This window comes from Rhineura floridana, chromosome 8, assembly GCF_030035675.1.
Source record: "Rhineura floridana isolate rRhiFlo1 chromosome 8, rRhiFlo1.hap2, whole genome shotgun sequence".
Taxonomy (NCBI): Eukaryota; Metazoa; Chordata; class Lepidosauria; order Squamata; family Rhineuridae; genus Rhineura; species Rhineura floridana.
The window spans coordinates 115,611,299-115,631,962 of NC_084487.1; the positions used below are offsets into that span (position 1 = coordinate 115,611,299).

General features: G+C 38.3%; 1 protein-coding gene across 4 annotated transcripts in view; it reads right to left on the reverse strand.

Annotated features, from left to right (window-relative positions):
- Positions 1–5,824: 5,824 nt before the first annotated feature.
- Positions 5,825–20,664, reverse strand: part of CACNA2D1 (calcium voltage-gated channel auxiliary subunit alpha2delta 1) — a 621,516-nt gene continuing 606,676 nt past the window's right edge. For 2 of the 4 annotated variants that reach the window (XM_061582171.1, XM_061582168.1), the window contains one exon: positions 5,825–12,930. In XM_061582171.1, the coding sequence (XP_061438155.1) occupies positions 12,814–12,930 (117 nt within the window). In that variant the 3' untranslated portion in view covers positions 5,825–12,813. The remainder of the gene's footprint in view (positions 12,931–20,664) is intronic. The other 2 variants (XM_061582170.1, XM_061582167.1) reach the window with 1 other exon arrangement.

Here is a 20,664-nt window from a genome sequence, read left to right on the forward strand (position 1 = left end):
AGGGAGGGGCAGGAAGATTGGCGAGGGGCAAACAGACCAGTAAGAGCACCAGATTGGGTCCACTGGTTCATTAGCAGAGACTCAGCTGTCGGGTGGTCAGGTGAGCATTGCCCCCACAACACCATCCGATACTGCCTGCTGTCACCATCACATGATTTGCCACACTTTCCTATTTTCTCCTACCTGCAGTGTGAAAAGCAACTAAAGGCACTGCATTGGATTAGGGTCTAAGAAAGCCTTCAAAGGCTGCAGTCACTTTCAGAAATGTATAAGCAAATATTTGATTGACCAAACAAGAAAAAATCACCATAACATACAATATAATTTTAGTGGAACATTACAGCTTTTGCCCTCAGTTGACGCCGAAAAGCTTAGATTTGTAATACAGATGGTAAGTCAACATCATAGCATCTGTCTTGAAAGCAGCATTTAGATATATAAGAAAGGTTTTAAAAAATAAAGCACAAAAAACAATTGGTTAACCATGAATTTGAGGCCAGGGATGTTTTTAGCAGGCACAAAGCTCTTTCTTGCATTAAAAATGCATCTCTAAAAGTGAGACCAACTTCAGCTTTGAGCCTCTTTCACACTGTTTATATTAATATCTTATCATTGTTCACGCAGAAAAGACAGTAGAGAAGTATACAGGATAGGGTTGCCATATTGCTCTGTCAGCCATGTTTTAGCCAGAGCCTAGGCATGCTACCTGGTGCCCTCTTAGCATATTAGGTAGCCTGGATTCCCAGCTTTAATTTTTTTAAAAAGCAAGATATAAAAGCAAACCTCTCTGTAAAAAAAGCTTTGTGTGGTATTAGCATTTGCATTTTTGGCCTTACCCCCACCCTGTTAAATGGTGCTGACTCCCAAGTTGCACTGGAATGCAGCCTCACTCACTCTGTTGCCCGGCAGAGCCTCCGTTCAGCAATTCAAGAAAGGCGAAAAAGTATTTTTAATACATATCCTTCTTCAAAATGACTGGCAGTCCTCTTCCCACCAAAGATCACCCTACTTCATTTCCTCCCCAGGGATGGATGTGTATGTGTGTTTGTGTGTGTACATATATACACACATGTACATATATACATAAACATACCTTTTCCCCCCTTAAGACCAATAGGAATGGAATAGCTGCTGTCTAATACTAGCACAGCTTGCCAGGTTTCAAGAATTCACTGCATTTTTTATTTTTTTAAAAAGAGGTGCCAGCACTCAAGTCTCCATCAAGTTCTAGCCTTTATCATAGAAGGCTGCATTTCCCTCTCCTTGATCTGGTATGTGAGAAACAGTGTACTAAAGATACTTCTCACATGATCAGGCTGTCAGACTCTACTTTCAATTGACTGAAATGATAATACTGAAATCATTATTTATATTTGTTACACTTTGTAGTGATGTGTTCATTTCACATTTCCTAATTGTTGGTACTGACAACCTCTTGGTCACAATATCAGTTTTAATTGATGCTTTGCTGGCTTTTTGTTTTATGCTGGATTTTATGCTGCTGAGTTCTCTTGTTTTTTTGTTTCTATTTTGTGTTTTATTACGTTTTTATATTATTGTGTATGTTTATTGTTTTGATTATGTTTGTAAGCTGCTCTGAGCTCTGTTTATAACAGTGGAAGGGCAGGATATAAATCATCTTAATAACTAAATATTCCATAGTGTTGGAAAACCAGAGTCTTTAAGGCTGAAATTGCAATATTTTTTTAAAAAACAGACTCTTCACATCCTCTGCCAGTTTTTGGTGGTAATTACTAGGAACAAAAAATCCACAGCTGGACAATGCAACCATTAATATGCTTAATTTGCATAATTAGCTAATGATTTTTATAACATGCAAATTAGCCTGGGACTGGAAATTGGCAAACCCTAGTATAGGACTCAGTGAGGCCTGACTTTATCCAGAGGCCTTTTCTTGGCCCCCAAAGGAATCAGCTCAATTCCAGTATTTTTTTCCCTAGCAAAATGGCCAACTAATTTTAAGTTTTCCAGAATTCGGAATCTGCTTTAGTCTCCTGTGTTGTTTCTTCTGCTTTGCTGCCGAAGTCTCAGCATAAATTGCTCTGTAGGGTTCTTGTGAATGCACCGTAGATTAAGATCAATAATAATTTTCATTTTCTGTGTGCATACTGGGTCACGGAAGGCATTTCAAATTTTTGTTATCAGGTGCTATACAACTAAAAGTGAATAGGTTGCTAAAGATTAGCACCATTAATAGTGGGTTCAGAAGCAGCAGCAGGAAAGACTCTAGACATTTTGGAGATTTTTAGAAATCCCTATTTACTTAAAAAGTGGTAAAAACTACCAGTTCATTAGAGATGTCCAATAAAGGCAATTAACCGTGAAAAAGGTGGGAGGGGAGGGAGAAATCGCCCCTTCCTCCCCTCCCCCAATTTTTTTAAAGTCACAGAATTATTGGGGGGTCCCCATGAGCTCCCTCGAACACCCCTGATTTACACAGCATTTGATCACGTACACCTGGATTTCAAAGTTCAGGAGAAGTTTTACACAGGATTGTGCTGAGCATTTAGCCATTTCAGCACCAAGCAGAAAGAAGCAGGGGGGTGCACTTTTCAGTGCAACTAAAAATGGTTACAAACATCTCCGATTTAGCTCCTCTTTTGGTTCACTGTGTGGCTTCAGCTGTTTGTGTTGATGAGACCTTAATCTAGGGTTGTCATATTGCCCAGTTAGCCAGGTTTTACCCGGATTCTTTGCATGCCACCCGGTGCCCGTTTAGCCCCTTAGGTGGCCCAGATTCTCAGCTTTAATTTAAAAAAAAATTTTCTAGGTGGTCCAGTTCTCGAGATATACATAAAAACGTCAGCCTCTCCGACTCTTAAATCTTTCTTTAAACAGTACTGTATAGCACTTCGTAGCTTTAACCCCGCCCGTTCAGGACTGCAGCCAATCAGTGAAGCCAGGGTTGCATTTGGTTGACCTGAGGGAGTGTCTAGAAAACCTCATTGCAATGCCAGAAAATGGTGGTTTCCCCCCATTTATCTGAAAATCTCATAAATTGGGTAAGTATATACATTTCAGGTTTTTTTCCTCTTGTGTGCAGGAGTCAGATCCTGGGCAGTGTTTTGAAAACCTTCCCAATGCTTTTGTAAAAGCAATGCTAATCCCATATGCCCAGAGTAAATCCCATTGAATTCAATAGGACTTACTTTTGAGTAGACATGGTTATGAATGTGCTGAAAATCAATGGGAGTTTGGAGTGAATGTAAAAAAGAATTGTGTTTGTGTTCTAACTCATTCTGTCCCCCTCCTCCAGTCCTGTTTTAAAGCAAGTAGGCAGGGCTTACTTAGGTATTACAGTTTTTATTCTGTAGGAAACTAATACTGATTTTTTAAAAACGAATACTGATTTTTCTACAATGACCAACTGGTTTGACAATAAACTATTATATGGGCTGTATGTATTTATACATCTGCAGTGTGTGTGTGTGTGTATGGAGTGTTTCCAACAACCCTGTGAGGTAGGGTTGGAAACCAAGGCAGCTCACAGCAAGAAATAAAGCCATTTAAAATCCAATAACCATAAAACAAGTATAAACAGTTGCAAAACAGTGTAAAGTGGCATGATTTGGAATTTTGGGTTGTGTGAATGAAGTTGCTTATCACCTGAGGTTGCATTTCTGTCCCTGTTTGAGTAAGCCCCACTGAATACACTGGGACTTGCTTCTGAATAAATAAACCTAGGATTGCACTATAAATATCTTTACAGTTTGTGTAAATAATAAATATATTTGATAGTCATGCTTATATAAATATTTCTTCATTTATCATATTTTTGGTTTTTGGTTAGGAATCCTGACTGGTTGTGAGATGCTTAGTTTTCTGCCTTACTCATAAGAATCTTGTTGTGGTTGGTATTTAAGAAATCATGGTACGAAATGGCCTGAATCAGTATAAGGCAGATTCCTTGGTTCCTAAAAGTGGGAAGAGACTCAAGGGCCACAGTGACTCCAACATTTATTTATGTATTTTTATTTACAACATTTATATACCGCTTTATTGTAAAAAATCTCAAAGCGGTTTACAGAAAGAATTAAAACAATAAAATTATTGGCAAAAGCATTAAGGACAGATACTTAAAAACATTCAAAATAATAAAACAAACAATGAGTTAAAAACAGATTTAAAAACACAATAGCTTCCACATGCCTGGAGAGGCTTGCCTCAAGAAAACTGATTTTAGCAGGTGCTGAAAAGAGGCGTCTGCCTAATGTCAATAGGAAAGGAGTTCCAAAGCGTAGGTGCTGCCACTTTACAGGACTGATTTCTTACAAGAGCAGAACAAGTACTGTGCTATGTGGCACCATAACATGGAAAGCACAACTTGAACTTGGCCTAGTAGCAAATCAGCAACCAATGCAGATTTCAGAGCAGAGGTATTATGTGCTGATAGGATCTCACTCATGTCAGCAATTGTGCTGCAGCATTCTGCATTAACTGCAGTCCCCAGGTCAGGTTGTGCTGCATGGGGATTTCTGTGATCTTGGCTGACTGGCTGCTAGGAATTTTTTAGTTTGGGTTTTTGGTTAGGAATCCTGACTGGTTGTGGGATGCTGAGTTCTCTGCCTTGCTCATAGGAATCTTGTTGTGGCTGGTATGGTATTACATTTAGGAAAGTGTTATTGCCTTTTGTGTTTTTTTCCTGTTTGCATTTCACTTATCTTTAACCTCACTCTGTTACAGCCATAGAAGCAACAGCAGCATATCCAAGGTAATTAACTCCCATTAGTGATAAGAGCAAGAATTTATAATTATTATTTTAATTAAAACAAGAGGCTTATCAGTACTTTGAAGAGAACCAGATATTTATTTTCTTTCTGAGCCCAGGACTGGGTCTTTCATGATGTCCGGTGGGGGGGGGGGAGCAGGAGAGTAGTCGATAAGACAGACATCCTGGCATTGGTAATCTAATTAGCAAGGTATGTGTGGGGTTGTTGCACACTTCCAGGCCGTTTCATTTTGAGTATGGAGGTGGAACCTGTGTAGATGTGGTTGATTAAAGGGAGAAGAAATGTTGAGTTAAGCAAAGCTCTGCTTTTATAAAACCTAAGAAACATACAGATACTTTGAATGTCTGAGTGCCTGCACCAGTGGAATACTGGAGGAACTTGTAAAACTTGCTGCAACAGTATTTAGAACTGAGCATGTGGTGTGCAAGACTCCTTTTCCTAACATTTTGGCTTCTTGTTTTTCTCCACCCACCACATCTCTGAAATATATATGTAATGGTTAACCATACTAAAAAATGTAAATAAGTTTATTTTGGTCAGTGACCAGCAAAGGTTAACCATACTGCTGCCCTGACTTACTTTATGTTTGTTGCTATTTTGTGTTTTTATTATGTTTTTATATTGATTGTGTATTTTTATTGTTTTTATTATATTTGTAAGCTGTGCTGAGCTCTGTTTTTAACAGCAGAAGGGCAGGATATAAATCCTCTTAATCAATCAATAAATATTCCATAGTGTTGGAAACTAGAGTCTAGGCATTTAAGGCTGAAAATGTTGCTTTTTTAAAAAAGATTTCTCACATCTTTCCCCAGTTTTTGGTGGTAATTCCTAGGCACAAAAACAAAACTACTGGACAATCCAAATATTAATATGCAAATAATATGCAAATAATTTGCATAATATGCAAATTGGCCTGCCCGGATTTGTGCAACTGGAATATGGCAACCCTACCTTAATCTGAATGTAAAGACATTCTGGGTGGAATAGAAATTATAAATCACAAGGACAATAGCCATTCCTTCTCCCTGCTGATTGAATTCATTATTTTTTGAAGAAGCAGCACAAAAAAGGAATTGATTTCAAATGATAAACTTTTATTCTGAATATACTGTTTATTCCACAATAATTAAACACAACAATTTTCAGGATTATAAATGTTTTTATAACAGTATTATACAAAATGTTTTGCATTTGTTCCTTATTTCAGGCCTCTCAAATTCACAAAAGTGTCAAGAAAAGGGAGAAAAGTCCTGTCTGTCTAATGAACAGCATTTTTATTCTTTTCTTTTTTTGCTGGACTGTATACTGAACATTCCCCCCTTCCCAGCATGACTTGAGACATCCCATAAAACTTAAGACAATTGGATAGCTTTGTTAGATCTGAACTGCAAATTCAGTTAGGATTTGAACTTTATCCTCAGCAAAAAAAAATTTCCAAGATGTGATCTTTAATGCTAAGGAACAGATGTAGTGACGGATAACAAGTGATAGGTAGCAGCAAACGTCTGAAACTCTGGACACTTTTTGAACCTCTTTGTACAATAGTCTACAGCTAATATTAACAATATTAACATTGTGGTATGAAAAAAACAAAAACAAACTAGCAACCCAGAAACTTGGCCAGTGTTACAGATCTGGAAGTCACAGTAAACTTTGCATTAAGAATGTGATTAAACGGCCTCTTTTATGTATGTGTGGAGATACTCCCAAGTACAATAGAGGACTCTGGGCAATAGTTTAATCACAATTTGGATGTACTAGTTTAGTTGGATGCAGGATGAGTAGCACTAATCCACTGTTCCAAAAGAATACTTATTCAAGTCAAGAAGGCTGTTCCAACATTACCTTTCCTACAAGTTTGCCCCTCCCCCAATGCCACCATCCATGTTGCATCATTAATAATATCTGAAATTCCAGATCAGATGAGTCGCCTGGATTATTTTGGTACTTCCAAACACCAGTATTGCAACCCCAGTGGAAGAAGGCTGCTGATGTGAGAAGTACCGACACGATATGGAGGTTGACCATAGGGAAGCAACCATCACAACACAACAGATCTGAACACATTGAAGGGGTCTGGGACTGTGATGCCGATTAGCCCTACCCCAACGTCCATGTGTTGGAGTGTGGACATCTGCAGTGGGAAAGCTGATGTGTGTAGATTTTTGCACAACCAGAGTTGGAAAACACATGGAAGCCGAAATCTACACATGGCGGCTTACCTGCTGCAGATTCGTAGACACCAGGGATGGAGCTGGTCTATGCTATGAGGTGGGGCCAATGATGCAGCCCCACACCCCTTCAAAGTAAGTCATATGTAAAGGAGGCTTCGGGAAACATTTAAGCTGAGCCTAAGCTTTGTAATCTTCCATGTAGAATGGAATACACATATAAAAAAGATCTCCATGTTCTTTCAAAGGTACTGAAAACTTTAAAACAGCAAGTAACACTTGGGTTGCAAAGGTCACTTTAGAAAGGGATACTGCCTATTTGAATGCAGTAAAGCCAGTGCTTAAAGTCAGTAAAAGGAACCGTGTACGAAAACATACAAATGGCAGCAACACTGTTTTCCTTGTCAAGTCTAAGCAGTAAAGCCTGAAGCATTAGAAACATGTAAAGAGATCATACTAAAGTCCTTAAAGGTACAAGACCTAAAAAAATCTCCTCAGTCAAATTTGCAAAGTATATGTCATGTTAAAAACCCGGTACAAATACGGACCACGCTCAGTGTTTTGGCAGTAATGCTGGTTGTTTTGGGGTGGGGAGCTAAACCATTCTACAGTATCTGCTGGTTTTTTTCTTTCTTTTCTTTAAAAAAGGACAACTAGAATGCCTTGAATCATCGGTTGTTGGATAATGTATGGTTATGTTATCGTAGAAATTAAAGAAATTAAAGTTCAAAGAGCTTCTTTATCTCCCTTGGTACAGCTAGATGTTTTAAAACAAATAGAAACATTGTTCATTATATATGCTAAATGTAAGACTTTTATATATATAACTTCTGCCTCTGAAGCCAATTACTATGAAAAAGGATTAGTAAGAACAAAAGAAGAGCCTGCTGGGTCAAGTGAATGGCCCATCTAGTCCAGCATCCTGTTCTCACAGTGGCCAACCAGATGCCTATGGGAAGTCCAAAGCAGGACCTGAACACAACAGCCAAGTCTTGTAAGAGTGTGTGTGTACAATTTGCAAGATACTTCCCTTTAGCACATAAATTATTTGTAAGAGCTGTGCCTCCACTATTCATATACGATATCATGGTACATTCCCCCTAGCGTATACATACACATACGCATATACATATACACATGGTGCATTGTTTAAACATTAAACAACTAGATACTATTTGCTTACAATCAGAGAAAAAGCTTTCCGCAAACCACCTGCCAAAATTTGGGATTTAAACATTTTCACTGATGTCAAATTCCTTGTATTCTAAAAAGTGTTATAGCAGATGACAGGCCTTAGCCAGACAACTAAGTTCCCATCCCATTTACTGCTGGACTGACTGGTCCCTGGGTGTGTTGTCACGTGATAGCCACACAAGACTTCCAGGAAGAAATTTTTGATAGGCAGACGCAGCCCAGGGGCTTAATTAATAGAAGTTCATTAATGTCAGAGGGACATAATTGACATTCTTTTAAACATCATCTTGAACATCAAAAGTTAGACCTTTCCGGGACTATATACACATATGAATGTGTTTGATAGTAAGAAATGGGTTGTTCCTGCTTGTATAGCTATCAGCTATTACATTCTAATGTCCAAATTGTGTTTTTCAGGATTCTCCCATCCTCCTTCACAGAGTATGTAACAAATGACATTTATACACATTGCAAGCAAGCCATTTGCCTGTATCAGCTTACTAAGTACTACAGAGAATTTTCAATGGGTTTCTGATCAGTTAAAAATTGTTGGTTGCTTCCACACAGAGACATTTTAGTGCTGCAAGGTACTGCTTTTTGGGAATCAGCTGGAAAAGGAATTAAAATGGCTACTCCAAATAGCATTATCACTGTATGAGTTTATGTTTGCCGCCCTGGGTTCCTTTGGGAGGAAGGGTGGGATAATAATAATAATAATAATAATAATAATAATAATAATAATAATAATAAATATCCTGAAATACCTATTTCTGTAACTTTAATTTGAAGCTTTTGTCTTTAATTGCTTCCTGTTCAGTGCCATCATGGCATTACTGATGAACTGCTCTTCATTTAGCTTCTTTATAGAAAGCAGGGAGTTAATAACTAGTTTCTTTTAATTTTTTCCTGTTTTCTTTGTAATTAAAAATGAAAAGAATGAGAGGAAACTAGTAATTAAATCTGTCCCCCTTACAGGGAGCAGGAACTGATTCATTAAGCAGCAATTAATGACCAGGTTTTACTGATTAGGAAGTAGTTAAAGGCAGTGCTGGTCAGGTACCATGGCTTCTAATTAAAGTCACAGCAGCCCTGAGGAACCTCAGTAGTGTTTTGTTGGTCCACACCAGACAGCCGATGTTGCATGCATGTTTTATGTAATAAAAAAAATGTTTGCCACAACGTAAGTCAAAAAAGGTGGGAGAATAATATAGAAAATATCAGAATACAAAGGAGCTCACATCTGGATTTACCAAAAAAAAGGGGAGTGAAAACAAAATTGCAATGCCAGAGTAAACAGCTAATGCAGACACAAACTCTGTTAAAATTCTTCTCAATACTTAGCAGACTTATATATATAATTGGCTTACCTAGTGGTTATGATAATACCATAACTTAGCTCTTGATAAATGACCATCTATATTCACTAGGGCTGCATCTAATGTTCCTATGTAAACATTTTGTGTGTGAAAGTAGAGCTTATGAGGTGGTATGAAATGCCCTCAACCACTGTATTTGAGGGCTGTACTTTCTTTTGCCCTTTTTGACAAATGTTTGCTGCCCAGTTAGTGGCTAATTCTACACCATTTTAAAGGGCTTCTTCATGGTGATGTTATTCCAGCCAATAAGGCACCTCAAAGTCAGCATATCAACACAAAAATGACATAAACAATCAGACAACATCATTAAGAGCAAGTGTAAAGTTTACTGCCCTTACTTTGAGTGGACAAACAGTCTGGTTCCTGTTTGCAACCTCTCATCCAAAACATCAACAAAGTCTTCACACAGAAAGTATCCTCTCCCACTTGGCTCAGCCCCAATAGTCACCCAAAGAGATTGTATCTAAACAGCACAAAGTTTGCTGTGTGACCCCTTTGAGGGGACTTTCTGATGTTAGACAGAGTAAGGGAGATTGTTTTCACTGTTAAGATCTTGGGGATTACAAAGTGGGATTGTTGTATCCATCACGCCCGGGACAAATTCCCTTAAATACCCGTGGCCAGCCATTGTTAGGCAGAATGCTGAACCAGGTGGACTAATGGCCAGATCTAATTCTTGAGATACTGCCCTCCCCACTACTCTTGGTTTTAGCTAGAACCTTCCAAGGCACAATCAGTTCCTGACAAGATAAAGCACAGTTCACTGTAACCGTGCTGCAAACTTACTCCTGACACGTTAGATAAAAGTGAACGTCTGCTCTATTTACCGTGAGAGAAGACTGCCACCAGTATTTTTAGTGATTGGAATGAAGACACAAATGAATACTTGCCAAGCATACTTTGCTGCCTTGTTGCTGCTGTCATAAGAATACTAATTGAGAAAGGGGAAATACTGGTCCTTGGCTCTAATTGGGGTAAAGGCAACAAAGCTGCTGCTGCTGCAGCAGAATGAGATGCTTGTGAGTTATTTTCCTTCCACCATGTTTGTCTTTCCTTGGGATTAAGCAACTGTTTCCTACAAATCACTTACAGCTGTTCTCTAATTTACAACCACATGACTTTACACACAAATAGTGAAGGAACCATGCTCAAGGAGTTGCTCTTCTACCATCTCTGATTTTAACAGTAAAGCTAGAAGCAAGGGTACTTAAGAAAACAAGTTACTGCTGGATGTGACTAAAACCAGAAATGTAAACTTTAAATCCATGTACAAATATGAATCGATTCATAAAGGTTTGAACAAAGACGTTTGAACGTTAGATGTGGCAGTCATTTACCAGCACATTGATATTAGCATCTTGTGGGTTTTTTTTTTTAAAAAAAGGGGGGTTTCTTATACAAAATAAGTTAATCACATATTGCAGCTGTTAGCCGGATTGTACAATATTAGCAAAGTTGCACATTCATTGGTTTAGCTGTCTTGCAATACTGGTTAGTTCTGAAAAATATAGGATGGGAGGAAAGATTCTATCCTATTTCTACAATATTCTATACTGTAACATAATTTTACTTCACTAATCTGATTCATCACCAGATTTGTATAAAGCCTTTTTTTATTGACAATCAAGTATTGTACATACATATAGATTCAAGGCTCCCCATTTGTTCAGGTTTTGCTATTGTTTTAGCAAAATTCAGCACATCCAGTTTGGTATTTTGACTATTAAATAATAAAAAGGGTGAATGCTTTATAGGTACCAATAGTAATGGAAACAAACAAATAAAAATGCCACCAGATAAAAATCTAATCATACATGTTCTTAAAAAATAAATGCCTGTGATTTGATTTCATTTACTTAAAATACCTGGAGATAGTATTTTAGGGGCAGAGTGGTAAGTGGCGGTAACGCAGCTGAAGCTCTGCTCACGGCCGGAGTTCGATTCCAACAGAAGGAGGAAGTCGAATCTCCGGTAAAAGGGGTCAAGGTCCACTCAGCCTTCCATCCATCTGTTGTCGGTAAAATGAGTACCCGGCATATGCTGGGGGGTAAAGAAAGGCCGGGGAAGGAACTGACAAAACCACCCCATATATACGGTCTGCCTAGTAAACGTCACAAGACGTCACCCTAAGAGTCGGAAATGACTCGCACTATAAGCGCAGGGACACCTTTACCTTTTCATCTATATAGAATCCATTTTCTCCCATTTGCACAGATAGGTAAATGTTCCATACCCCCTTTCAGCTAGTACATTGCACAGTATATTCAGATATCTGTTTAATAATATATAACTTAAGATTAAATTGTATCACATTGCAATATTTGGTTTCTCACACAACTAAAGAATCACTCGGTTATCTTTTCAATAAACCATCAAGAGAAAGAGAAAAACAAACTAAAAGAAACAGCAAAAGCAGAAGCTTCATCATCATGCAAACCCTTGGAAATTAATCTTCAGTAGTCACAAAGACATTTTTATTCACAAACTTTGTGTCTGAACTTTTTGGAGGACTTGGCTAGCAATAAACAATTGTTCTGAGAACAGAAATCATGACATTAACAACTGTGCAATAGGGAATGGATACAGACTTTGGGATGAAAGCCACTTTTTCTGCTGAAGGATGAAATTCTAAAGAACCCTTCAATTTAGACATCATGTTTCATTTTTGCCTTTAAAAACTGTATTCATTTCATGAACCTTGTCAAGCTTAGATGACCATCCATTTAGACTAATATTGGCTGGAACAAAGATCATAAGGCAAATATTTTAAGTCATGGTGAATCTCTATAAGGTCTAGCCAGTATGAAACAATTCTGGATCAAACTGAAGTCTATTTTGCATTCTGGACAGAAGTGATATTGAAAGGTGACATAAAATCATCAGTACACTAAATAAGAGTGCTACGAAATCATAGGGTTTCCCTCTCCCCCTTAGAAAGCATTAGTTTTAAGAATAAAGAATGCAACAAATTGAAAACTAAGGTAAAATAACAGAAATATGTAATAACTGTTTAAAGGGGAGCCCTTTTTACAGAAAAGTCTTCAAAAGCACAAAAACTGCAATTCTCCAATTTAAGCACATATAGAATTCAGTTCCAATGGCCTAGATGATGCAGCATCCACACGTTTACAGATCTGACACTCCAACATGCAGCCACGGAGGGTGCCTTCAGAGTCTTTCCCAAAGAAAATACCAAGTAATGGGCATTGCCATCATCTGCAGTCTGCGCAGACTCACTGACCCTCCTTTTCCAAATGAAATGGTGAGCTAACATTTTGGCAGGATCATGATTTTGTTATGCAGGTTTTGGTTTTAACAGGGTCATAACTGGCAATGTCTGCTGCCAGTTAACAGCCAGAGCAGGATAAGCTGGATTCCTGCCATAGACCATAGTGATGGGCTCAATCCAGAGACCCCACCACAGTCTGATGCATCCTCCTGTAGAAAAGAAAGAACAAACGAAAAAGACAAAGAGAGACAGAGAGAGAGATGTTGGTATTAGTTGAAATCATTTGCTGATTTAAATAGTTATCTCATCATACATCTTGTGTGATTTATCCTCATAGAGGTGATCCACTTGAGAATCAACCTTCTGAACAGTATCCAAACTGAACAGAGTAAAACCACATCAGTAACATGTCTGCCAAAGTGCTCTGACACATGGGCCCAGCACATGATACTGGTGGTGACTGCCCAAACTCAGCGTTTTGTGAGAGGTGCCACAACTCAATTGTGTCACCATTCACTTTGCAGTGATGTGAACAAGGCCTTTAACTTACTTTGAAAAGTGATGTTGGTCTTTTCCCTTCATCCCCAACTTGCAATTACTACAAGTTAACACTTGCAATTTTTTATTTACATGGAAGTGTTAACAGAATATATTCATATCAAACCTTACAACGGAAATACACAGTTTCACAGGGTCAGTCTTGCAGCTCCCCAACAAGCAGGCATTTAGGTATGCACGTTCATAGAAGTAAAGAACTTATGACATAATCACTACGTTTGGTTCTTAAAAACAACTCCAGTTTGTTTGGTTCTTAAAAACAACTCCAGTTTAGTTGTTACTATCCCTACTTGGTAGCACATGTTTGGTCCTATAGCAACATGTTTGGAAGCAATTACATTATATGAATCTGGCTTATACCCTCAGACCATTGGTCCATTTATTCCAGTATACTCTACTCTGAGTGGTGATGATTCTCTGAGATTCAGGTAGCAGTTCTTCCCACCCTGTCCAACAGGAGATGCCAGGGATTAAACCTGAGACCTAATATATGCAAAGTATGTGTTCTGCCACTGATCTAAGGGCCTCTTTAACCTCACATCATACCAGTATCATACCATATTATGTTCCTGTGTAAGGTGGCATGGAATGAGAAGGACTCCATAACTGGATGTACAAGCCTCTCTTTTCAGATCTTTCTGGTTTTATTCCATGTAGTTGACAACTTGTGCAAACCCCCAAGGATTTGATTTGTGATACCTTAATGACTTAGGCATCTGGAGTAGCCATTAGGTTTACCCTGGTTTGGCCCAGTTCAAACCAGCTGGTAATAATTCCAAAGAATAACATTTCTATAAGCAGAATGAGCAAGCTAAACATAATTTACATATTGTCTCCCAGTCTTCCACCTGGACTCAAATATTTTAAGAATTTGTGTTTGTCTAAATCTGTCTAAAAGGTATAAACTGTAGAGAGTGTTATTTTATAGGTTAGCTAAATTATTAACAAGCATTTGGTTGCAGAAAGAGACTCTTCAGAATTGTGGTTGGTTATTTACAGACCAGGAGATGCTTAGGGTAATAGAACCAACTTTTTTTTTTTTACAGAATGCAGGTGAAAATACAAGATCATTGGGCACAATTGTCCAAAACTGTAACATATTATAATCAATCAATCAACCAACCAACCAATTTATTGTAAGGTCACAGACCCAATAAAACAAATATCAGATAAAAGAAAACAGTCTATAAAACATTTAAAATATACAATAAAATATAAATATAAGTATGACTTTAAAATAGAACATTACAGTTTGAAAGAGAGGACCATCTTGCATTTTCTTTGAACTGAAAAAAGGAACCTAGCTACTAGTTCTGTGTTCATCTTGTTGGTATCAGCCAAAAGATGTTTCAAATACCAGTCCAAGGACCTACCAGGAAAATTTTCCATAATAGGACCAAGGAATCTAGTACATTCTTCCCTATAAAAGTTACAAGCAAAAAAGACGTGAGCCAGGGATTCAACATCTGCATCACTACGGGAGCATAACCAATTTTCATAAGGCACACCTTGATAACATCCTTCTAATATTGCTGAAGGGAGACAATTAAATCTGGCTCTGGAAAAGGCATGTCGGTATTTGGGGATGGTCAAATTATCCAGATATGTATTGTTTAAGGAATTCAAAGCTCAGCTCTAAATACAAAGGTGAACAGGTTTTATGAGGATTTGACATAAATGTCCTTAATCCGTTTTTCTATAACCAATTTTGCCATCCCAAACTCTTGTGTGTAAAGAAACTCTATAGAGAAACCTAACAAATGCAATTTAGCAAGAAAGGTTTTAGACCATGAGCTAACAAAAACATCCTTCCAAAGAAGGTATAAGTAACCTAGAGAAGGGCCAGCATAAACCACTATAAGCCAATATCTAAAGACTAGGGACCAAGCAGTACAGTTGATGTGAGACCGGCATCAAGTCGGAGGCCTGCAGCAGAAACAGATCTTGCCATTCCAAAAATAGATCTTAAAAAGTTTGAAAGGACATTTTCCACATTTGAATGAAATCCTTGAATCCAAATTGGAACTCCATACAACAATTGAGATAGGATCTTGGACTTAAATACCTGGATAGCACCTGTCAGCTGGAGCGTGGGGAGTTCGTGCGCTACAGCTGATTGCTGTCAGCTGGAGCGTGGCAGCTGGAGTTCCCCACCCTACAGCTAATCACCCCGCTGGCGCCGCTGTATTAGCAGAACGCCAAAAAGCAGGGCCCTACTGTACTGACAATAAGCTAATAGGTCTATAGTTTGAGGGGTCATGTCTGTCCCCTTTCTTAAAGACTGGTATCACAATGGCCTCAAGCCAAGCCAAAGGAAAAATTTGCCAGAATTATTAATCTGTGTAAATAGAATTGTCAATAAGGGGGCCCACCAATCTATATGAGCCTTCAACGTTTCAGGGCGTACCACATCAATTCCTGGCACCAAACTTAAGATGACTAATCAGAGATTTTATCTCAGATTGTGTGACAGGAGGCCAAGGTGGAAGAACATTTAGATCTATAGTGGGAAAGCTGTTCAATGGATACTCTTTTATGTCCGTGAACAGTGATGTCCCCAGATATCAGCAGGGATATTACAACAAGCTGAGCTTGAGGAACCTAAAGCATGAGTGACTAGTGACCAAAAAAGTTTTAAATTGCTATTTATAGAAGAATCTATCAGAGGCTTGGTTACATCCCACTTAGACTACTGTAACGAGCTCTACGTGGGGCTGCCTTTGAAGACTGTTCGGAAACTTAAATTGGTACAAAGAGCTGCAGCCAGAGTGCTAACCGGGGCTGGTTACAGGGACCATACAACTCCCCTGTTACAACAGCTCCACTGGCTGCCAATTTGTGTCCGGTCACAATTCAAAGTGCTGGTTTTGACCTACAAAGTCCTATACAGCTCAGGTCCAGGCTATTTGACAGATCGTTTCTCCCTACATGAACCTGTCCGGGATTTGAGATCTTCAGGTGAGGCCCTTCTTGTGCTCCCCACACCTTCGCAAGCACATATGACGCAGACACGAGATAGGGCCTTTTCGGTGGCTGCCCCTAGGCTGTGGAACTCCCTTCCGAGTGAGGTATGATCCGCTCCCTCCTTGCCGTCTTTCCGGCGACAAGTAAAGACTGATTTATTTCAACGGGCATTTGGGATAGAGAACGACCAGGATTAAGTGTCATAGGTTTGGTGACTACATTATATGATTTTATTATTTTAAATTGTCCGCTGTTTTTAACCTATTTTTTATGGTTTTAATTTTTCTCATAGTTTAATTCTTTTTTAATAGTATACTTTGTATGTTTTAATTGGTGTTGTTTTTACTTGTAAGCCGCTCTGAGTCCTAAAGGGCAGGGTAGAAATAAAGTTTATTATTATTATTATTATTCCACCCAGTTTGAACTGCTTGTCTCTTTTTATTAGCAAAAAGTTGTTTATACTTTTTTTTTAATTGTATAATATTCTTGGGGTAAAACATTGGAATTTTCCTTTCTGTATTGATTATATACCATTCTCAGATGCTTCTTAACTGCAGAGCATTCCTTATCAAACCATCTAGGAGCACTTTGTTTCATTAAAGGCCTTAAACTAGGTGTTTTTGACTTTAAGACCGTGTTCAGGGCTGAAATCAATGATGAACAATCATTTAGAGCAGAGGTAACTTCAATAGCTCCTGAAATGCGAATTTTTAAATCTTTCCCCCAAGAAGAACCAAGAAAACCGACAACCTTGTTCAAAACCTCTTCTGACCAGTAAATCCTCTTATGTCTAAGGCTAAGGGATTTATCTTGATACTGAAATTTAGCATCCAAATGGGCTACAACAGATAACAGTAAAATTAAGAGGTAGATGGTCACTGACAAGCCTATCACCTACTGTAAAATTAGTAATCCAGTTAGACAAGGATTATGAAATCAGTACATAATCAACCACACTGCTTCCATGCCCAGAAACATAAGTGAATTCTGCAGTTGTCAAAAATTTTATGTCCATTCAAAATCAAAAGATCAAGATGGCCCACCATTTGTGTCAGGCATATTCCACCATAATTTACCTTAAGATCCTTTGAACTTCTATCGTATTTAAAATATAGTTCTCGGTGTCTGCTGCCCCCCATAGATCAGATGAAAAAAGTATATTGTTGTTAGGGCCAATTCTTGCATTAAAGTCTCCCATTATAATTATATAAGCTCTGGGATATATAAATTCTATTTCTATTATATATTTCTCCAAATCATCCCAGGCCTGTTTTATACAATTCCTTGAAGGGGGGGGATATAAACATTAATGAACAAAAAGGACATAGTTCTAACTCCAATAGCCAGCCACTGCGATTTTTCCATCTGGCTCAAGCCACTTAATATTTGATTGGAGAGATGTAGATATCAATATTGCCAAACCTGCCTCAGGTCTGCCTTTTCCTTTGCTGGGCTCAGCCAATGCGTTGTTTACCAAGAACCCATTCAGATATTTTTTCTTAGTAGACCAGGTTTCCTGGATAAAAATCACATCATAATCTCTTTAAAAGTCCAGAACCTCAGGACTACTTTGCTTAAAGGCCCATCCAGCTATGTTCCATGTGAGTATTTTAAGCTGGTCATTTGCTGTATCCGTAGCTTTCTGATTAGCCCATGGGCAGACATCTGATTGAAAATTAAGGGTTCTGGTTAAGGGACCATCTTGGTAAGGTGCTTTTCAGTTTAACTCAATGATCTGGTTCAGCTCTCTAGTCTTGTCCACAAAGACAGAGCCAATTCCTTCTGGGGGCTTAACAAGCACCTTTTCGGCTGTTGCACTTGATGGTATCATTGTAGATACGTATACCAGTTCATCTGGGTGAAGATACCTTCTTTGTAACCGTTCTGCACTAGTCATTGAAGCCCCCACAGGGGCATTGAGATTATATTCCTTGGGGGGAGGAATGTTCTCTCCAGATCTATTGTTCAATTTTTGTTGATAGTCCTCCTCCTTTTTTCCTATAGTCTGATCTTACTTGACTGCAGGTTGTCTCAATGCCCCATATGTGGGACTTCACATCTTTATCCGGAATCATGGAATGAGTGAGAGTATCTTTTAAAAATGAAAGTCTGGCAATTATTTCCTCCTGTGACTGAGATGGCAGAGATAAAAATGAGTTTAGAAGTTCCTTTTCTTCTGGAACAAGTCTGATTTTAAATTCATATGCTGTTTGGTGAGGTATCCATTTTACACTGTGTCTGGGACTCTTACAATGATCATTATGCTGAGAATCTTCCAAATTAATGAGTACACCGGTTCCATTATATTTTTTGGTAAGACCTGGCTCTTTGTGAAATAAGTCAACGGGATTTTTATTGTCAAATAACCAAGTTATTATCATATTATAACCAATGTAGAGGTCATGATAGATAGTTAATTGTGATTGGCAAGGCTGTTGATTCAAAAGAATGTTTACTTTCCTGAGGTTGTCTCTCTCTTTACTTTTCTGCACTTGTACTTAATCAAGTCCCAGGTTTGATACGCTTTGTCCCAGTTCACCCATGCAGCGGATGCATCAGCAACTGTGTGGTGGGTTGCAACACCAGCTGCAATTAGTTTCCAGTGTAAATCAAACCTTCTGCATGAGTACCTGATTGCACAGAGATACAGTGTGAACCAGGCTTCTGCATTATTGGGTACAAAATAAAGGACTTATACTGTAATTCATTTCTTGATGAAGCACTAAAACAGGAGTCATCAAAGTGTACCTGCTAGTACCTCCTATGGCACCAATGAAAGGTCTCAGTAAATATTCCATAAAATTTTTCAACAATAGCAATAATATTATTTCAATTTGCATGCTGCTTTTCCACATAAATGTTTAAATGTGCCCAAAGCACCTCACAACACAATAGCAGAAACGCATACAATCGTATTGTTAGAATAAGTCTAATGCTAATTCATTTCACAACATAGTATGACAATCCTGAGAAATAATTTTGACAATATATTATAACATTTAGAATTCATTATAAAACCCTAATCTATCATTAATACACATAAATTGATACCAGTTGGTCAAAATCTATGCACTGGTCCAACCTCTCCTACATTGAACATGTCCTCTTAAATTACCCACATTTCATTGGATGCCAGGACTGGACACTTACCCACCTTCACTTCTGTTCTGAAATGAGGTAAGGTGTAAAGAGCTTCTGTCTGTGAGTAACCTTGGTGGTGGCTGGTATAAGTTCCTTTCTCCCATTGATGCGGGACGACGACACATGCCTGCACTATTTTTCTGTCTCTTTCATGTCTTCCCATAGCAGCCATTTTATGACAGGCACCCATTGTACTTTCTCAGAATTCCAAATTACAATATCTACACTAAAACTAGACCATCTCAGACCAGGATATCTGGAGATTCTGTCCTGTTGTCCCTCTATTCTGTTAGCATCGCCTGAAAACATAATGCTATGATAGGAACTTTACAGCCGGGTGGAGAACCTTTTTGGCTCCACAGGCCAGTTCCTTATCAGGATCAGCCCTGCGAGCCAAATTTAGATGGGGCTGCCCATCTATCAATCACATTATTTCATTATGACAACCTATGATTTACAGGTGGGTTTCTTTATTCCAATTTAGTCCAAATACTTGGACACTGATGCTGTTGCGTTCATTCTATAATGCAGGCACTGGTTAATGAAACCATCAGGAAAATTGTTGTATTCTATTTGAAGTATGACCCTATATGAAGTAAGATCAGCTGATATACTTAACTTCCACAGTTGTTTAGTTTGGCTCCATCTACTACTCTTTGAGTCTGTGTTGTGTCGTGTTGTAGCAAAGTTTCATTCATGAAACTACACAAAGAGCCCAAATGGTTCTTCCTCAGATGATAAAAATTGTAACAACATTCTCCTTCAACTCAGAAATTTATTGACTAACATCAAATTACCAAGCTGTTAACTGAATTTGAACACTTTGAAATGAATATGAAATTTTAAAGGTAAAGGTGTCCCCGCAATTATTGTGAGTCGTTTCCGACTCTTAGGGTGACGTCTTGTGACGTTTACTAGGCAGACCATATATATGGGGTGGGATTGCCAGTTCCTTCCCTGGTCTTTCTTTACCCCCCAGCATATGCCGGGTACTCATATGAAATTTTAGAGGAGCCAATTATCTAAATGTATGGATTCTGCTGATAATAGAAGTCGGTGATATATATTCAGTTAATGGGAAAGGGATCTGGACATGTTCTAGTCAGAAGAACATTGGAATTATATTTGCAAGTTTCATCATAATTACACTTTCCATATATTATTGACAGAAAATGTCTATAAAATTATGCATAAATGTTACTATAAATCTTCCAAATTAACAAAACTTTATGCTACTTATCTGAGAATTGTGGAAGGTATCATTCAATGGAGGCCATTTA